This window comes from Myodes glareolus, chromosome 22 (genome assembly GCF_982192425.1).
Source record: "Myodes glareolus chromosome 22, mMyoGla1.1, whole genome shotgun sequence".
Taxonomy (NCBI): domain Eukaryota; kingdom Metazoa; phylum Chordata; class Mammalia; order Rodentia; family Cricetidae; genus Myodes; species Myodes glareolus.
Window position 1 is genome coordinate 7671979 of NC_142047.1, and position 19639 is coordinate 7691617.

At 43.2% G+C, this 19639-nt stretch overlaps 1 protein-coding gene across 3 annotated transcripts in view; it reads right to left on the reverse strand.

The window, feature by feature from the left end:
• LOC146890328 (protein arginine N-methyltransferase 9-like) overlaps window positions 1-15548 on the reverse strand; it is a 51501-nt gene extending 35953 nt beyond the window's left edge. For 2 of the 3 annotated variants that reach the window (XM_087900485.1, XM_087900484.1), the window contains exons 1-3: window positions 15155-15544; window positions 9926-10074; window positions 7066-7302 (exon numbers count right to left, since the gene is read on the reverse strand). In XM_087900485.1, the coding sequence (XP_087756611.1) occupies window positions 7066-7302; window positions 9926-10074; window positions 15155-15343 (575 nt within the window). In that variant the 5' untranslated portion in view covers window positions 15344-15544. Of the gene's footprint in view, window positions 1-7065; window positions 7303-9925; window positions 10075-15154 lie in introns of all 3 variants that reach the window. The other variant, XM_087900483.1, reaches the window with a different exon arrangement.
• Between the last annotated feature and the right edge of the window lie 4091 nt (window positions 15549-19639).

Sequence of the window (19639 nt, forward strand, 5' to 3'; positions counted from 1 at the left end):
TATGGGTTAATATCAGGGTCTTCAGTTCAACTCCATTGGTCCAACCGTCTGTTTTTACGTCAGAATCAAAATGTTTTCATTACCGTAGCTCTGTAATAGAGCTTGATGTCAGGGATTGTGATGCTTCCAGAAGTTTCTTTATTGGAGAAGATTGTTTTTATTTTGGCTATCCTAGGTTTTTTACTTTTCCATATAAAATTTACTATTGTTCTCTTGAGGTCTATGAAGAATTATGCTGGGAATTGGTTGGTATTGCATTGAATCTGTAAATTGCTTTTGGTAGGATTGCCAGTTGTATGATTTTAATCCTACATATTCAGGAACATTGAAGATCTTTCCATTTTTCAATATCTTCTTTAAATTCTTTCTTCAAAGATTTAAAGTTCTCATCATACAGGTCTTTCACTTGTTTGGTTAGAATTACCCCAAGACATTTTATGTTGTTCGTGGCTATTTTGAAAGGTATGTGTAATGATGATTTATTTGTATTTTAATTTAAAAAGTTTGACTGAAGAACAGAATGTAAAACAGCCACACTGGTCAGCCGTCCAAGCCAGGCAGCGGTTAAAGAGAGTTTCCCCACATTAAGGAATGGTAAAAACCATTCGAAAAGAGGGATTTGGATCTCTGTATGATGATATGCTAGGCAGTTTGAAAATAGAATGATGAGATGAGAGAATATGTAATTTAAATGTCCTACTTGCTTGTTCTTTATACAACTAAACACCACTAACTGCAGAAAGTAACCCCAAGGGTTCTCAAAGGAATGAAATCTGGCAGATGGATGTGTTCCATTTTGTACAATTTGGAAAACTAAAATATGTACATCACATCACTAATAACTATTAATGAAGTTATCAAGAAAAACAATACTAAAATTTATCTTCACATTGGAAATCCTTACTTGAACTTCAATTAAAATCAATCTGAACTTACTATTTTTCTACACAAACTTCTCACCCAGTGAGACAATGTAACATGAGGGCCGGGCTGTTGGGGTTTCTGTCCTGCCCGGTACCCCATAACCGGCAAATCCCAAAGAGAAATCATAGACAGGACTCCATAAGATTATAAACTGATTGGCTCATTAGGTCAGGCTACTTATTGGTTTTTATAACATATGTTACCCCATTATCCTTATCTATCTTAGCCACATGGCTCAGTACCTTTTTCAGCTGGGCAGGTTATATGTTGTCTCTTCGGTGGTCTGCACAGGAATGGCAGAGGAACCTCCCTGCTTCCCAGAATTCTGTTCTCATTGCATCACCTCTACTTCCTGTCTGGTTTTCCCGCCTATACTACCTGCCTGGCCAATCAGCATTTTATTAAAATATGATTGAGTGACAGAATACAGACAATTTTCCCGCACCAAGACAACAGTAAGTTGTAGGAAAAGTTCACTTAGAAAAAGCTAGCTTCAATACTAGAGTTCTACTTACATAAGACTAATTAAACATGATAAGCATGCACGAAGCTTGGAAGTAGTGTTTTTCTTCTTGGAGGGGGAAAGAGATGGGGAAGCTTTCTGAGACAGGGTTTCTCTGGATAGTCCTGGCTGTGTCAGAACTTGCTCTGTAGACCAGACTGGCCTCAAAATCAGAGATCTGCCTGCCTCTGTCCACCCCCATCCCCAGTGCTGGAAATAAAGGTATGTGCCACCACTGCCCAACTTAGAGTCTTCTTCTCCCACTTACCTATGATGTCTTCGTATCTCTGAACACTCTTACTGCCATCCCAAATATAACACCACTCGCAGGTATAACTTTCCCATACTGTCCACAATTTTCATTTGCATACGTCTTTAATCCCAGCACTCAGGAAGCACAGGTAGGCAGAACTCTGCAAGTTAAAGGTCAGTCTGATATACAGACAGAGTTCCAGGACAGCCAGGGCTACACAGAAAAACTCTGACTTCAAAACAATAATGGAGGAAGTGGCGAGATGACTGAGGTTGAGAGCAGTGGCTACTCTGGCAAGGGCCCAGGTTCAATTCCCAGGAACCACAAGCAGCTCACAGCCATCTCTAGCTCCAGCCCCACAGGGTCTGACCTCCACAAACACTGCACACATGACAGGTGCACATACACATTCAACTGGTACACACACACTTGACAGGCACACATGGCAAACACTCAAACAAAATGAAAGTAAATACATATTTAAAAACAGAAAGAAGATAAAAAGTAGGCTCGAAATACAGCTCAACAGCAGAGCGCACGGGCCATGTGTGAGGCACCAAGTTCAACTCTTAGCAACAAAAAAGAAAAATATCAAAGTCATCATTATTTCTTTGAAAAATAAACTGCTGTTGTATGTTAAATACATATCTTCTGTACACAGTGGACTTTACTGAAGTGTCTTCCTATATTCAGTATACACAGTAAATGAACTGTACTATGTATACGGCACGTGGGCTGCAGCAGAGGAGTTCAGAGCTCTGTCTAGAGCCTGAAATCACTGAGGACCTTAGAACATTACTGAACTAGCATTACTATCTTCTCTTTCAGAGATGTGCCAAAATCCCAAACACCGACACTGTGCGTGCCAAAAAATTCCCTCTCCTACAACTACACTCAAACAAGGTCATTCATTCACCTCCCTTCCCATCGCACTCTTCTCTGTAAACCTTCCTGGGACACACAGCGCACACCATGTGTATACCACTATAGAATGCTTCTCCTTGTGTTTCTCTCCAGATTTCTCTATAGATTCAATGCAATCCCCATCAAAATTCCATCAAACTTCTTCACAGACCTTGAGAGAATAATAATTTTATATGGAAAAACAAAAAACCCAGGACAGCCAAAACAATCTTATACAATAAAGGAACTTCTGGAGGTATAACCATCCCTGACTTCAAACTCTATTACAGAGCTATACTATTGAAAATAGCTTGGTACTGGCATAAGAACAGAGAAGTCAACCTATGGAATCGAATAGAAGACCCAGATATTAACCCACATACCTATGAACACTTGATTTTCGACAAGGGAGCTAAAGGTATGCAATGGAAGAAGGAAAGCATCTTTAACAAATGGTACTGGCATAACTGGATGTCAACCTGTAGAAGAATGAAAGTAGATCCATATCTATCACCATGCACAAAACTCAAGTCCAAATGGATTAAAGACCTCAACATTAATCTGACCACTTTGAACCAGATAGAAGAGAAAGTGGGAAGTAGTCTACAAGACATAGGCACAGGAGACCACTTCCTAGGTAGAACCCCAGTAGCACAGACAATAAGAGAATCAATGAATAAATGGGACCTCCTGAAACTGAGAAGCTTCTGTAAAGCAAAGGATACCGTCAGTAAGACAAAAAGGCTACCTTCTGACTGGGAGATCTTCACCGACCCCTCATCAGACAAAGGCCTGATCTCCAAAATATACAAAGAACTCAAGAAACTAGACACTAAAACTCTAATTAACCCAATTAAAAAATGGGGTGCGGATCTGAACAGAGAATTCTCAACAGAAGAACTTCGAATGGCCAAAAGATACTTAAGGTCATGCTCAATATCCTTAGCAATCAGGGAAATGCAAATCAAAACAACTATGAGATACCATTTTACACCAGTCAGATTAGCTAAAGTCAAAAACACCAATGATAGCCTATGCTGGAGAAGATGTGGAGTGAGGGGAACTCTCATCCATTGTTGGTGGGAATGCAAACTTGTGCAGCCACTGTGGAAATCAGTATGGCGGTTTCTCAGGAAACTGGGAGTCAACCTCCCTCAAGACCCAGCAATTCCACTCTTGGGAATATACCCAAGAGATGCCCTATCATACCACAAAAGCATTTGTTCAACTATGTTCATAGCAGCACTATTTGTAATAGCCAGAACATGGAAAACAACCTAGGTGCCCCTCAATAGAAGAATGGTTAAAGAAGGTGTGGAACATATATACATTAGAGCTTTACTCAACGGTAAAAAAACAATGACATCTTGAATTTTGCATGCAAATGGTGGACATAGGAAACGCTTTACTGAGTGAGGTAACCCAGACCCAAAAAGAGGAATATGGTATGTACTCACTCATAAGTGGATTGTAGCCATAATTAAAGGTCTTTGAGCCTATTATTCGTGATCCTAGAGAAGCTAAATAAGAAGGTGAACCTGAAGAAAATCATGTAGTTATCCTCCTGGAGATTGGAAGTAGACAAGAGTGTCAGGCAACCTTGGGTGCATGGTGCATGGTGGGGTGGGAGGGTTGTTGGAAGGGGAGAGGGTTGAGAGAACAGATAGGGGAGGAATGGGGAAAGCTTGGGGGATTGGGATGGGGGAGGGAGGAAGGATGGATATGGGAGCAGGGAAGTATATATCTCAACTAAGGGAGTCATTTTAGGGTTTATAAGAGACTTGATTATACAGGGGATCCCAGGTCCAAGGAGAGATCCCCAGATTGTTCTCTGGACAGAGGAGAGGGTGCCTGAACCGGCCTTGGCCCATAACCATACTGATGAATATTTTGCATATCACCATAGAACCTTCATCTGGCGATGGATGGAGATAGAGACAGAGACACACATTGGAACACTGGACTTAACTCCCTAGGTCCAAACGAGAAGCAGAAGGAAAGAGAACGTGAGCAGAGAAGGTAAGACCAGAGGAAACCTTCATCCGACGATGGATGGCGATACAGACGGAGACCCACATTGGAGCACCGGACTGAGCCCCCCAAGGTCCAAATGAGGAGCAGAAGGAGGAAGAACATGAAAAAGGAAATCAGGACCGCGAGGGATGCGATCACCCACTGATACAAGGGGACTGATCTAATGAGAGTTCACCAAGGCCAGTTGACTGGGACTGAACGAGCACGTGATCCAACCAGATTCTCTGAATGTGGATGGCATGGGGTCTTTCTGAGAAGACACTGACAATGACACTGGGACTTGTTTCCTCTGCATATACTGGATTTTTGGGATCCAGTCTGTTTGGATGCTCACCTTCCTGGACCTGGAGAGAGGGGGGAGGAACATGAACTTCCCACAGAGCAGGAAACCCTGACTGCTCTTAGGGATGGAGAGGGAGGAGGAGAGGGAGTAGGGAGAGTGGGAGGGTGTTGGGAGGAGGGGCGGAAATGGAAACTTTTATAAATTAATAAACTTTTCTAAATTAAAAAAAAGAAGAGAAAAATCTCACTATTCCTCTATTTTTCAAATGTGTGCTATCAGAAGTCATTAGTTAGTTTTTCTAGATAAAAAGAAAAAGGTTAGCTGTTTTCTAATCTTGGCTCTTCACCTCTGTATGAACCCCTATTCATCCTCACCTACTTCATTAAATCTAATTGTTCACTGATGTTACTAATGGATAATCATCAATTCTCTCTGTTTGAGCAAAAATAAACAGCTTCTCACCACCAAAAAAAAAAGAAAAAAAATATGTAGACATACACAGTAATAATAATATAATTAAACCAGGCAGTGATGGAGCGCATCTTTTTTTTAAGATTTATTTATTACATATATGATATTCTGTCTCCACATATGCCTATAGGCACCAGATCTCATTATAGATAGTTGTAAGTCACCATGTGATTGCTAGGAATTAAACTTTGGACCTCTGGAAGAACAGCCAGTGCTCTTGACCTCTGAATCATCTCTCCTGTCCCTGATGGAGCACATCTTTAATCCCAGCACTCAAGAGGCAGAGGCAGGTAGATCTCTTTGAGTTCAAGGCCAGCCTGGTCTACAGAATGAGTTCCAGAACAACCAGAGGTACACAGAGAAATTGTCTTGAAAAACCAATATATATTTATATTATATATAAAAATAAATTATATTTAATATATATTAGATATGTATATTTTATATATAATCTAATTAAAATTAATTAGCTAAGATAAGGCCAAGTATGGTAGTGCATGCGTTTAAACCCTGCACTTAGGAAGTTGAAGCAGGTGGATCCCTGTGGGCTCCAGGCCAGCCTACTCTACACAGCAAGTTCCAGGACAGCCAAAGGTACATAGTGAGACACTATCTCAAAAAGACTTTTAGTCCCGGCAGTGGTGACGCATGCCTTTAATCCCAGCACTCTGGAGGCAGAGGCAGGTAGATCTCTGTGAATTCAAGAAGAACTAATTCCAGGACAGCTAAGACTGTTACACAGGGAAACCCTGTCTCAAAAAACGCCAAAAAAAAAAAAAAAGACTTTTAAAAATTAAGATAAAAAGATCTGAGTATGTTGGAGCACATCTTTAATTTCAGCACTTGGGAGGTAGAAGCAGGTGGATCTGTGAGTTCAAGAACAGCCTAGTCTACAGAGGAAGTTTTAGGACAGCCAGGGCTATGCAGAGAAACCCTATCTCAAAAAAAAAAATGAAAATAGTAATAATAACAACAATAATAATAATAAATAAAAGAAAGAATGAACTAGGATACCTTTTAAAAACAATCCAGTAAATAATGACATCCATCCACACAGTTTTTTGTTTTGTTTTGCTTTTTGTTTTTTCAGACAGGGTCTGTCTATATGGCATTGGCTGTCCCGCAACTCACTCTGTAGACCAGGCTGGCCTCAAAGTCACAGAGCTCCTCCTGCCTCTGCCTCCCAAATGCTGGGATTAAAGGCATGCACCACCACACCCAGCTCAGCATCCACACAATTAAGACATGACTGACAAGAAGTTTGCTTAATGGGCTTTCTAGAATCCACCAGAATCTTAACATAAAAATACTCTAAAATTCATTATTCAGAATTTCAATAACCCCAAGTTTTCCTTAGTTTTCTTGAATTTTTGAGAGTAAAAATTACAATGCTAATAGTTGCATCAAGCCGGGCATTGGTGGCATATGTCTTTAATCCCAGCACTCAGGAAGCAGAGGCGGATCTCTGTGAGTTTAAGTCCAGCCTGGTCTACAAAGTGAGTTCCAGAACAGCCAGAACTGTTACACAGAGAAACCCTGCCTCAAAAATAAAGAAAGAAAAGAACAGCTGCATGAATACTCTAACAATATTTTGAGAAACAACTGCTATTCTTATATACCAATGTTACAATTCTGGTAGCTAACAAAACTGTTTATTCACATAAATATAATAATAAAACAATAATTTTAACAAACCTCAGTATTCCAGTTCCTGCGCCAATATCTAAAACACTCTTGGACCCCAAGCTCACTGCCTTCTGGATGGCTGCATTGTAAATCCTGTTCCTCTTGGTGTCATTGAGCATGATGAAGTGCCAGCGCTCCACCAGCCAGTTTGCAACACGATAGAAGTTCTCCTTTGCATCACTGAAATCAGGGTTGAGTTTCACTGCTTTATGAAAATACCCAGCTGCCACATCTCGAAAGCCCATTCTAGAGGGGGAAAAACAGAATACTTCAACTCTATGTGATTAGTTACAGTGCCTCTGTTTACGCACTGACCAAGCCTTCATCACTATCCCACACCCCAGAGCAGTCTACTCCTTGGTAAATTTCTCCTTCTGTGGGGATGGCACTCTCCTGACTTCTGAATTTCCACCTATGCATCGCAGAGATTCTGGGGGTGGGAGTGGGGGTGTCAAAGGCATTAGTGTGTACTGAATATGAGCATATAAAAAATTTTAGAAAGGGGGAAATACTACCAAGTCATCTGAATGTTGCTTCTCAAACTGTAGTGAAAAACTCCGACACTGTTTAAAATAGTTACTCATAGGCTGACTGCACTGCCCACAACCAGTATGTGTCTCACAGGATATCGGAATTCAGTAGCATCCAAAACTGGTCTATACTTTGTTCGCCCATGAGCTCCTTGATCAGAGATGTCCACTACTATCAAATTCTATACACGGCTGTCACAAATCAGTAATTTACAGACCACTCATTCAACAGAGCAGAACAAGGAGAATTCTCACTTGTTTCTTCACAAGCACCTTTATTCGCCATCCATTCTAAAGAAACTTAATCATGACTATTCATTTTAGGCATAGACAGATGAGATCAACTAACAAAAGGACAACACTATGTTAAATTACAGGCATTCAAGCTTTAGTTTAAAACTGAAATATTTAAGGTCAGTATATGTTATTCTTTCTTACCCTGAAGATAAAGGTATCTCTATATTTTCTGGAACTGCATAGCACACGTCACAGTAGAAAACATATGATATTAATGTGAACAAGCCTCGTCATGCTGAACCAAAATGTGTAACAAAGGAAGACTACTGCTCAATTAATTTGTCAGAACTGAAAAGAATGCATACACTCCCTTCTCCAGAGCCCTAGCCCTGCACAGTCCTGAGTCAGGGAAGGGCCCCTTGGGAGTAGGAGACAAAACTACTAGGTAGATTATTGTGCTAGTCTGAATGTAGGGAGTAGCACTATTAGATGTGCCTTTGTTGGAGTAGGTACGGCCTTGTTGAAGGAAGTGTGTCACTGTGGGGGCGGGCTTAAGATCTCATGTATGCTTAAGCCATGCCCAGTGTCTCAGGTCACTTCCTCTTGCTGATCAAGATGTAGGACTCTCCGCTCCAGCAACACCATGTCTGCCTGCACTCTGTCATGTCCCAGTATGATGATGACGGACTAATCTCTGAAACTGGACGCTACGGCCACAATGGAATATTTTCCTTTAAAAGTTGTCATGGTCATGGTGGCTCTTCACGGCAATAGAAACCCTAACTAAAATAATTATCAACAGCCAACAGAATCTAGATATATTTAAGAGAAATTCTGTGTGCACTAAGATGCTTTTTGATTCATTACTAATAACATCAATGACCTGAGAGGATGCAAGATAGAGGAATGCATGAGAATAACTAGAAGAAATATATAAAATGAGACTCATTTAGTAAACTCTTACATTTGAAATTGCAACTTGTCAATTTGGCAGAACCATGTTCTTTCTCCCATTTCTTTAAACTTTCAAATGCAGAGGCAATGCTAACCTTTTATTGTAGTCCTGTAATTTCTCAGGAATGTGTATGGCTTACTGGTGTGCACAGAGTTTATATGGCAGGCCTGACTGGGGACCTCTGAGAAGCCTACTTACAAGGCTGACCTTTGACTGTCTCATAAGTACTTAGATGGATGAAGATTTTCACTGTTTGAACTGATGATGAGTGATTCGGTGTGCCTCGATGTCTACATAAGTTACCTCCCTACGCATGGGGACGCAGCATCCGACGGTGTGGCGCCAGCAGCAATGATGGCAGCTTATCCTTGACTCTACCCAGTGGAGTCTCATCAGCAGAGTGCTCCCAATTTTATACTTCCCCATCAGGCTTTCTTTGGCACCCCAAAAGGAAAAATTCTAGCAAGTTCTAAAGACTTTCTGGCAAGACATCCCATGAACCACAGCAGTGCCTTTTCAAACAAAGATAGGCTCTGAATTCAGTAAAGAAACTGCTTCCTTCAATACTTCCTCAGTCTCCATGGATCAAACCCTTAAACAATAAACTATAAAACTGCGATGGCCAGCAAGATGGCCCGGCAGATAAGGGTTCTTCCCACTAAGCCTGAAAACCTTAGTTCAGTACCAAAACCAACATGGTAGAGGGAGAGAACCAACTCCCAAAAGTTGTCCTCTGACATCCATAGGCACATTACAGTACATTACCCACACATGTGTACAAATGCAGACATATACCCAAATGTGCACACATAAAATAAATCTAATTTTAAATTGCCAGATTACATACCATATTTACTATTCTTACATTCTTTTGAGTTCTCCTTATTACTAATTGCTCATTCTTTTGATCCTGTTATAGTTAAGTACTTACATTAACCTTTCCCTATTTAAATCACGCTATCTATAGGCATGATAGTGCATACATGTAGTCTCAGGCTAAAACATCTCATAAGTCCACAAATTCCAGCCCAGACTGAGCTGGCGGAAAGACTCCATCTCAAAACTAACAAAATTAATGCATAACTTACACTTGCTTTGGACTGATAAAGAACAGTCTTCAACAAGTAAGAGTGAAGTCACTACAAACCTGAAGAGATGCTCTCCCATACTATTGCAAATCACTTCATCATCAGGAAAGAGTTCCAAGGCCTGCTCATAGCAACCAAGTAAGTCCTGAACTCGACTGAGTGCATCAAGCTCTTCAGCCCACTTGAAAAGTGTATACTGAAAAGTTTCCTTTACAAACAAGAAAAAAAGACAAATTAGCAAACAGGAATAAAGAACACACAACTCTAACTGAAGACTGCAGCAAATGGAATGGTAACTGAAATGAATGATGACCTGAAATCACTAATTTTCAGAAAGTACTGTTTACCAAATGTGGTGGTTCGAATAAGAATGGTCCCATAGACTCATATATTTGAATGCTAAGTCACCAAGGAGAGGTACTTGTTTGAGAAGGATTAGGAGGTGTGGCCTGGTTGGAGGAAGTATGTCACTGTGGGTGGGCTCTAAAGTTTCAAAAGTCCAAGCCAAGTCTAGTGTCTGTCTCTCCCACAGCCCCTTCCTTCCTTCCCTTCCTGAGATCAGGATGCAGCTCTAAGTTATTGCTCCAGGGCCATGCACACTTCCTGCCATGCTCCCCACAGTGAAAATAATGGACAAAACCTCTGAAACTGAATTAAATTAAATGCTTTCTCTTCTAAGAGCTGCCTAGGTCATGGAGATTCTTCACAGCAATACAGCAGTGATTAAGATACCAAATAAGCACATGTAAAAAAAAATACTATGTAGAATCAGACAGTAGGATCTTCCTGTAAACATCTGTTCTTAGCTGCCTCTCTCCTGCCTCTGCTTTTTGCAGGTAGCTAAGCATCACGAATGTTCGTGTTCATCCTTATTCATCCCTAGTACACAACCACATATGTGCTAATGATGTAGCACGTACACAACTACTTAGGCCCTGGTTTTCCAGCCCCCAGACTCTGGCTGTCTCCACCCATCACACATAGGTCTTCAGTCATCTCATCAACCAATGTGCAAAGAACTAGAATGAAAACTCAAAGATGCACATGAATGTTGCTTCTATCTTAATAGAATCCCGTAGGCAGAAATTTAACAATCTTTAAAAGGTTCAACATGTCCTCAATTGTCACACCACCTTTCCTTCACAGGATACAAAAGGATACAAAGGTATTATTCCGTCTCAAACCACAAATCACTACTTACTGCTACCCTGTTATATAAGGTTCCTCCAAGAATAGAACATTCCATCCTTTAGGAAAGTTCCCTAAAACAGAAGGTAAACAACACAAGATAGCTTCAGGACGTCCCTGAAAATGGGCAGATTCAGTGCGCCTCTACCTCCCATGCACTCTCACAATAGTGCTGAGAGTCACTCAGACAAGCCAAGCTGCCAGGAAGACTTTTGAGATCAGGCCAGCTAGCCTGGAACAAGCAGAAACCAGCCAGGCTACCAGAAAGAGGTGTAGACCAGAGGCAGCTGGAGAGGATGCTCTCGAGTCTGTTGTGCTGCCAGCAGGCTGTGCAGAGTGCTTCAGTTTCCAGTTTTGTGAGCTGTCGTCCATGCTGGGGTGGGCTTTGATGATACACCTGTCTTTAAGCTATTTCTGTCCCTGTAAGTAACCCCAATAAAACACAATGGTTCACTAAGTTAGTCTTTCGTGGTATCTAATTTTGGTCTGTCAGGGGATCCCTACCTGGGTGAGTAGGCATGTATGCTATGTTCCCCTAAGTTCTGTCACAACACACCCTACTCTACTATCTTTAAATGTGCTGCTTTCTGACAGGCTCTACTGCTCCAACCTAACCTGGCCCTTAATCACTTGGTGGAGTGCAGTGACTGTCTTCTCACTGCCCACCCAGCTCCAGTCTCATCTTCCTGCAGCTGTTTTCCATGATACTGCACTATGGAGAAAAGGCAGGCTCTGACATTCCAGTTTTCGGGACAACAAACTTTACACATAAGAGTTAATATCGGGGGCTGGAGAGATGGCTCAGAGGTTGAGAGCACTGACCACTCTTCCTGAGGTCCTGAATTCAATTCCCAGAAACCACATGGTGACTCACAACCACCTGTAATGAGATCTGGTACCCTCTCTGGTATGGAGGTGTACAGGCAGTAGAAACATTGTATATATAATAAATAAATCTTTTTAAAAAAGTTAATATTGGAATTATAACAGTTTACTAGAAAAACAAAGATAATGAAGGAGATTCTATTATATGGTAGATACTCTAGATAGCTAGATATTATATAAATGGATCAAGAGTTCTATAGATTAATAGATTGCTCAGTGGTTGAATACTCCTTCCTAGGATGCTTAAGACCCTGGGTTTGGTCCTTGGTAACAACAAAAATAAGTAAATGAATAAAACAGCTAACAGGCTGTAGAGATGGTTCAGTAAAGGAAGAGGCAGACAGATCTCTCAGTTCGAGGCCAGTCTAGTCTACAAAGCAAGTTCCAGGACAGCCAAAGCGATACCGAAAAACCTTGTCTCAGGAGGGGGGAAAAGAGTACTTGTTGTTCTTGCAGAAGACCCAGGTTAAGTACCCCAGACTGCAGCTCACAACTGGCTATAACTCCAGCTCCAAGGAATCCAATGCCCTCTTCTGGTCTCCTTAGACACCTCCATGAAGGAACTCTAACCAGTCCAAGTGCAGCAAGCATGGGTCTGGTCTGGCAGGTCTTACCCTTCTCCCTCATTCCCTGTCTTGCTAAAAACCATTAGCTTACCATTTCTAAAGCTAGCCACCAAGGTCTATTCCCTTCTTTGGCCACTTCCTCCTCCTGAGGCTGACTACCAAGGGCCAGCTATCAAAGTATTGAAGTCCAGCAATCAAAAGCCCCCTTTGGCTTATCTGACTAACATTCCCAAGTAAAACTAAACACCTTATCCTAACACAAGGTCTCCCCCTTTACCTTTATAAACCACCAATTGCTTATGTGCCACATCTGTCTCCTCCTTATCCAGGGGCAATACCCCTTCCCTCCTTCCTTGTTCCCGTCCCTTCCCCTTTCTCCCTGTCTTCTATCTCCTGTCTATGTCTCTTACTTCCCATCCAGTATCCCTTTGAGACAAATAAAAGTCCTTTGTGCTGAGAACTTGGTCTTGTGGTATCCTGAGCCAGAACTGCACACATGTGGTACATATCCACACATACAGGCAAATACTCATACCATACATATTAAATTTGAAAGTTTTAAAACACAGATGGTTTAATGTGACCAAAGTGTGGATATAGGTAGTAGAGAGGCTTTCAGAAAAGCAAACTTCAGTAAATGGGCCTTTTGCCAAACAAACAAACAAACAAAAAAACAACTTTGTTTCACATAAAACCAAGCCAGTTACTAAGCCCTACTGAATGCGGGCCATCACCAGCTTGTCTGTTTTTAATAAAAAGTTAGCAAAGGGTCGTATACAACCCTACCTCAAACTCATTATGTAGCTGAAGATAATCTGGAACTTCTGATCCTCCTGCCTCCACCCCCTAAGTGCTGGGATTACAAATGTGCGCTGCTGTGGAGTAGAACCCAGGGCATCACGCTCAGGGCCATTCTATGGCAAGCTGTGGATAGGCCTATTCCCCAAGTCAAGCAACTGCCATCTCGGAAGGAAGTTAGCTGTGCCCACTTGCCGAGATCATACCAGATGGACTTGTTGACTGTTTAAATCTCTCCCAGAAAGGCAGGATGGGTCATGAGACCCTCACCTGAGGATCCCGCTGTTCATACCACCTGTGGTATGCAACGCTGCCCTGACTGCATGGCCTCAAGCAGAATCTAGGGCTGTGGTTTGAGAATGCTCAAACTTTAATTAATGTTGTATTAATGCTGTGACCCTTTAATACAGCTCTTCATGTTAGGATGACCCCAATTATAAAATTATATTCATAACTGTAATTTTGCTATTTTATGAATCATAATGATCTGATATGCAAGATGTGTAGCCCAAAGGAGCCACAACTCAAGGTTAAGAACCTCTGGTCTACAGTACATAACCAGGGAAGACGGTGGTAGGCGGCGGGCAGAGACAAGCCGTGCAGCTCTGAGAAAGCTATCGTTCCTGCGGGTAAAGGCTTTCCAGTGCAGCCTTCTGTAGGGGAGCACCCACACTGCAGTAAGGAACCCCTCATCTGTGCTCTGTAAGCAAGCCCAGTGAATTCCCTGCTTCCCTGGAGACCTCAATCTGTTGTTGGGATCTTAGGAGAAAGGGCTGATACAGTTTATGTCTTCCTGGGATAGGAATTCGACCAACACAAGCACTCTACAGCATTCCACACTCACACCAACTATTCATCTTGTCCATTCACAGAAGCAGCAGTTAGAGCTGAGCCAAGAGAAATCATGTTGATGAGACTGCTTTCTACTCAAGGGAGCAAACTACCCAGAATGCTATGTAACAGATCCTGAAATGTCTGTGAATTACAAGAGCCTAATGTCCTACTGGACATAGGACAGACCACGCTGCTAAACAAGAAGGAAGACTGTCGCCTGCAAAATGTCAACAGTGTCAGGTTGAGAAATTCCGGAATAAACAAAGCAAGAAGGTCCACGGTTTAAACTGAATGTGCAATTCAACTGTTTTGTGAAACTGAGATTCTGACACATGAAAGTGTACAGTAGTTCAGCAGGGTAACTGCTGCACATGAGACGGACCAACAAAGAGTCCCTTAGGGTTGGACAATTTGTCCAACTCCGGGCGTACGGTATCCCTTGTACACATGATAATACAAAGTCTTCAAGGCAGGGCTAATTAAATTACACACTGGAGGAGAGACAGGACTACCTAGTGGCACGGGCATTTAAAGGACATTTGGATTTTTTTTTTCTTTTTGGTTTTTTCGAGACAGGGTTTCTCTGTGGGATAGTTCTGACTGTCCTGGAACTCATTCTAGACCAGGCTGACCTCGAACTCATAGAGATCCATCTGCATCTGCTGGGATTAAAGGCGTGCACCACCATTGCCCAGCGGGCCTTTGGAATCTTAAGAGAGGTAGAAATTTTCAAACAGATGTGAGACAACTTTTGACTTTTGTTACTAAAACCTGACTGTACTGAGATGGGCTGCAGGAGAGCCCAGGAGGGAATCGACTTCCATAGTAGTTAGAAGCTTGAGGAGTCTCAGTCTCTATGTCATCAGTGTCTCTCTCTCTGTCTGTCTGTCTGTCTGTCTGTTTCTCTCTCTCTCTCTCTCTCTCTCTCTCTCTCTCTCACACACACACACACACACACACACACACACACACACACACCACCCTGGGGTCGCAGTTAGGGTGGCAGGAAGGCCTCACCTTCACGTCGTCTTTGAGCTCCGGCGCCAGGCTGAGCACTAGGAGGTAATGAGCATAGGCAGTGCCGACGTCCTGGGCGCCCAGACAGTGCTCAGCGCTCTGCAAGGACCGCGCCACCAGCCGATCCCGGCCGGCCGCACCTGCTCCACCGCCGGCGCCCCGCCGAGGTCTGGGCCGCGAGTTCGGCATGGCTCAGGCTCCGCTCTGAAGCCCTCGAGGAAAGCGCTCTCCTCCGGGAAAAGAGACTCTCGACGCCTCACTTCCCTAGCAGCCAAGGCAGCAACAGAAGGAGCAGAAGGAAAACGCTCTCACCGCTACACAGAGCGAAACCCCTCCTTCTCCGCATCCCGCAGCCCCGCGGACAAGAGGCGACGCGCGGTGATGACGCCACCCGTGCGCGCCCTCCCGGGTAAGCCCCACCCCCAGCGCCTGGGAGCTCTTGAGAGTGACTCCTTGTTCTAGGTGTGAGCTTTTGTCCTCTCTCCCTCCTCCAGAGTGCAGCCACTGCGAGTGCCAAACCTTGCTTTTCAACTTGACAGGCCTGTGCGATGCTTAGGCCCTCTGGAGCACAGCGCGCGAGTCTCACTATTGCAAAACGAAATAAAAGCACCTTAAATTTGGTCATGGTGTACTTTCTTAGCGTCAGATATCCTTTTTTTGTTGTTGGTTTTTTTTTTGTTTTTTTGTTTTTCGAGACAAGGTTTCTCTGTAGGTTTGGAGTCTGTCCTGGAACTAGCTCTTGTAGACCATGCTGGCCTTGAACTCACAGAAGTCCGCCTGCCTCTGCCTCCTGAGGGCTAGGGTTAAAGGCGTGTGCCACCACCGCCTGGCCAGATATTCTTTAAAAACAAAACCAAAGAAAACACGTGAGGCGAAACTTTGGGTCACACTCGATAAAGAAAGAAAAAGCAGTCTCCGAGAACTGCGTCCAGGTCACACAAGTCCTAGGATGGTACAGCTGAATCCGAATTTCCTGGTGACCTGTTACATTGACACAGAAGACTTGTGTCGCATGTGGCCTCTTAGATATAAGTCCGAAAGTTTTAAAAGATCTATAGGAATTATAGCGTTAGCTAATTTTGTTGCCATTTTCAAGAGATTAGTAGTGTGTAGAGTGGCTAATAAGAAGTGGAGGATAGAGTATTTTGGAGATCAAACAAAAAATTCTCTGGTTCTCCTAAAGTCAACCTTTGTGTGCCTTTTTGCTTTCTCTTGTGACTTATTCTCTGACCCACCCTTAAGCACAAACCTATGCACATTCTAACGTAAGGACATAAAAAATTTTTAAAATTTTGCAGCATCAATATTTAGCTGGAAACAGGAAATTTTGCAAAAGTGCAAACCAACTGCCCTTGGCAGCTAGCCCCCTGTGACATCCAGCTTTGTGGTCTAGACAGAAGCAGACTTAATGGCTCAGTGGAGGGTGGGGTGGGGGGCATGAACAGACCAGAAGTAGCCGCTTAAAGGAGGAAGGGGGTATGCTGAAGTGGTCCATACCCTGCATTTAGCAAGACCAACTCTCTTGTGGTTTTTGTCTATATATGTCAACCCCAAATGAGATAGAGGAGCTCTCCCCACTGTGCTGCATCGGGAGTGGTGCTTTGAGCTCCCAGCTAGCTGGAAAGAATAAACTTTGCTTTTGCATTCTGGACTTGACTGGATTCTGGTATTGTCTCTCTGGGGGCCTCAAACTTGGGCACAACACTGATAAAATTTATTCAAAGATAGGAACCATTCTCAATCAATCTAGTTTATATAAAATAAGAACTTTAATAATTCTACCTTTGATGGAAAGTGTTTCTCTTGCCCTTTAGTTTTGCTTGTGCACTGTCCTAGCTATTGATATCCTCCTTATTTGCTGCTTTCTGTACTAAGCAATGTAGGATATAACTGTCCAGCATTTCTCTAAGAAGATGAAACACAGCCGGGCTGTGGTTGCACACGCCTTTAATCCTTGGGAGACAGAGGCAGGTGGATCTCTGTGAGACACAGAGAAACCCTGTCTTGAAAAACCAAAAGAAGATGGAGGAGGAGAAGGAGGAGGAGGAGGAAGAGAAGGGGGAGGAGGAGGAGGAGGAAGAGGAGGAGGAGGAGGAGGAGGAGGAGGAGGATGTTTCCAAACCAAAATATAGGAGCTGGGGATGTAGCTCCATCTGGAAAGACTCTCTGCTTCCTGACTGTGGATGCAATGTGAGAGGCCGCCTTCAGCTCCCACTGCCGTGGCAGACTTTACCCTCCAACCTCCTCAAGTCACTGTTGTCTCAGCAACAGGAAATAACCAACACACCACATCACTGTGTTGAACATGGGGTTTCCGATGTTTCTGAAGATTTGGTGGCCGAGGACAACACCTTGTGTTATTGATCTCTCAGGTATAAAGAAACGCCAACATTAGCACCTCAGCTCTCATCCTAAAGGGAATAAGAGATGGTTTATTCTGGAGTCATTTAGAGTGAGCACGGCCCAGGAACACAAATTTAGGTTACCCAAAATTCCATGTTCCGATGTGGAAGCCTTTTCACAGGATTTGCGCAGTTTTCCATCAAAGACAATCGTAAGTCAAGGCAGCTTCAATACATTTGTGGGCACACCAGAGCAGCAGGTCCATCGAGAAGTGGGGAGTGGTATTCTACAGGTGAACAGGTGATCTGATGACATTCTTAGAGCTTCGATTTGGAGAAGCTAATGTTCTGCTAAGTTAATAGCTTCAAGGAGGTTTTTATTTATTGTCATGAGGTGCTAGTTTCAATAGAGCGACAGCTGGGTGGTGGAGGCAGACACCTTTAATCCGAGCATTCAGGAAGCAGAGGAAGGTGGATCTATAGAGTTCCAGGCCAGCCTGGTCTACAGGGTGAATTCTGGGACAGCGCGGGATAGGCAACCAAACCCTGTGTGCTTTGAAAAGACAAAAAAAAAAAAAAAGAGGGAAGGAAGACAAGAAGAAACTCAGATACTGAGTGCGGCAAGGAGCTAGAACTAGCACAAGGTAAAGTAATTAGCCTCTGGACCTATCAAATTCAAACCTCTGCACAGTATTGAAATTCTACCTAGTCTGACTGGCTCTTCAGACACAGCACAGACTCCTTCCAGGAGCGTTGTTGTTGTTGTTGTTGTTGTTGTTCACAGCCAGACAGCATCTTTTCAGACATTTTTGTTCACACAAACTAAGTGAACTATTTTTTTCATAATACAAAGTAAATTAAACCAGGTATGGGGAAGTATACCTGGAATAACAGCAGCACACAGGAGATAGAGGCAGGAGGATTCCCATGAGTTCAGTGCCAGCTTTGGATGTGATATACATCTGATAGCCACATGCTGCGAACACATACACACATAGGAACTCACACACACATATACATAGGAACATACACATAGGAACACACACACACATAGGAACATACATACATACACTAGGAACACACACAGAGTACTAAAAATAATAATTAAGTGAATTTAGAAGGCAATGCCAGGCATGGAATCGTGCCTGCAGTATAAGGAGTTGGGAGACAAAGGCAGGAGGATCAAAGGTTCCAGGCTATTTTTGTCTACATGGTAAATCTGATGCCAGCCTGGGCTACATAAAACCCTGAACGCTCCCATTTTGTGGGGAGCAGAGTCGATGTTCACCTTTTTCCATGACTCAGAGTTGCAACAAGGGGTCTATCTTCCACCTTCTGAGTGTTTGGACATAAGCTGCTCTTCCTCCCCTGTGAGCGCCCAGGTCTGTCTGTTCCGGGTTCTCCCTTAACAGCCTTCTCTCACCCGGTGTGTGCTTATGCTGCTGGGATAAGGAAGCATTGCTGAATCCAAAGCTGTGGAAATGTATTAAAATGTTTTCATTTCCTTTTTAGACAGGGTCTCATAGAGCTCATGTTGTTCTTAACATATGTCTAGGGATGACCTTGAACTTCTGATCCTCCTGCCTTCACCCCCATATGGTAAGATTACCATGTGTGCCAACATGCCTGGTGTGCCCTCCAAGTGCTAACCGGGCCCAGCTCTGCTTTGCTGATGGGATGAGGTTGTATGGTCATAGTCCAGGATGCCTGGCGTGTGATACAGATAGAGAGTAAAGCTCCCAGCTTGTAGAAGAGATAAGTACCAAGCAGTCACCTGATCTGCTTATTATATATTTCTCATTCTATATAGGAATAATGCAGAAGGTAAACCTAGGCCACCAGGCAACACAGTCAGCTCTCTGCCCGTGAAATGTCAGTCATTGACATGACAGAAAACTAACTTCCAACTGTCACCCTCAGCAGTTTAAGCTTTTAGGGATCAAGACTCAGGACAAACCGGGATTTGTGGTTTTGACACTGAAAAGAATTTCAGGAGTGGCCTAGATGTCAAGATTATTTCAATAGGCTTGAGGGTGAGGAGATGTCTGCAGTGAAAGCAGTCGCCTGAGGCCCTGCTGCCAGTGCCACCAGCTGAGCCCACCACCCTGCTGGTCTGATCCTCTGCAAGCCTGAGTTTTACACT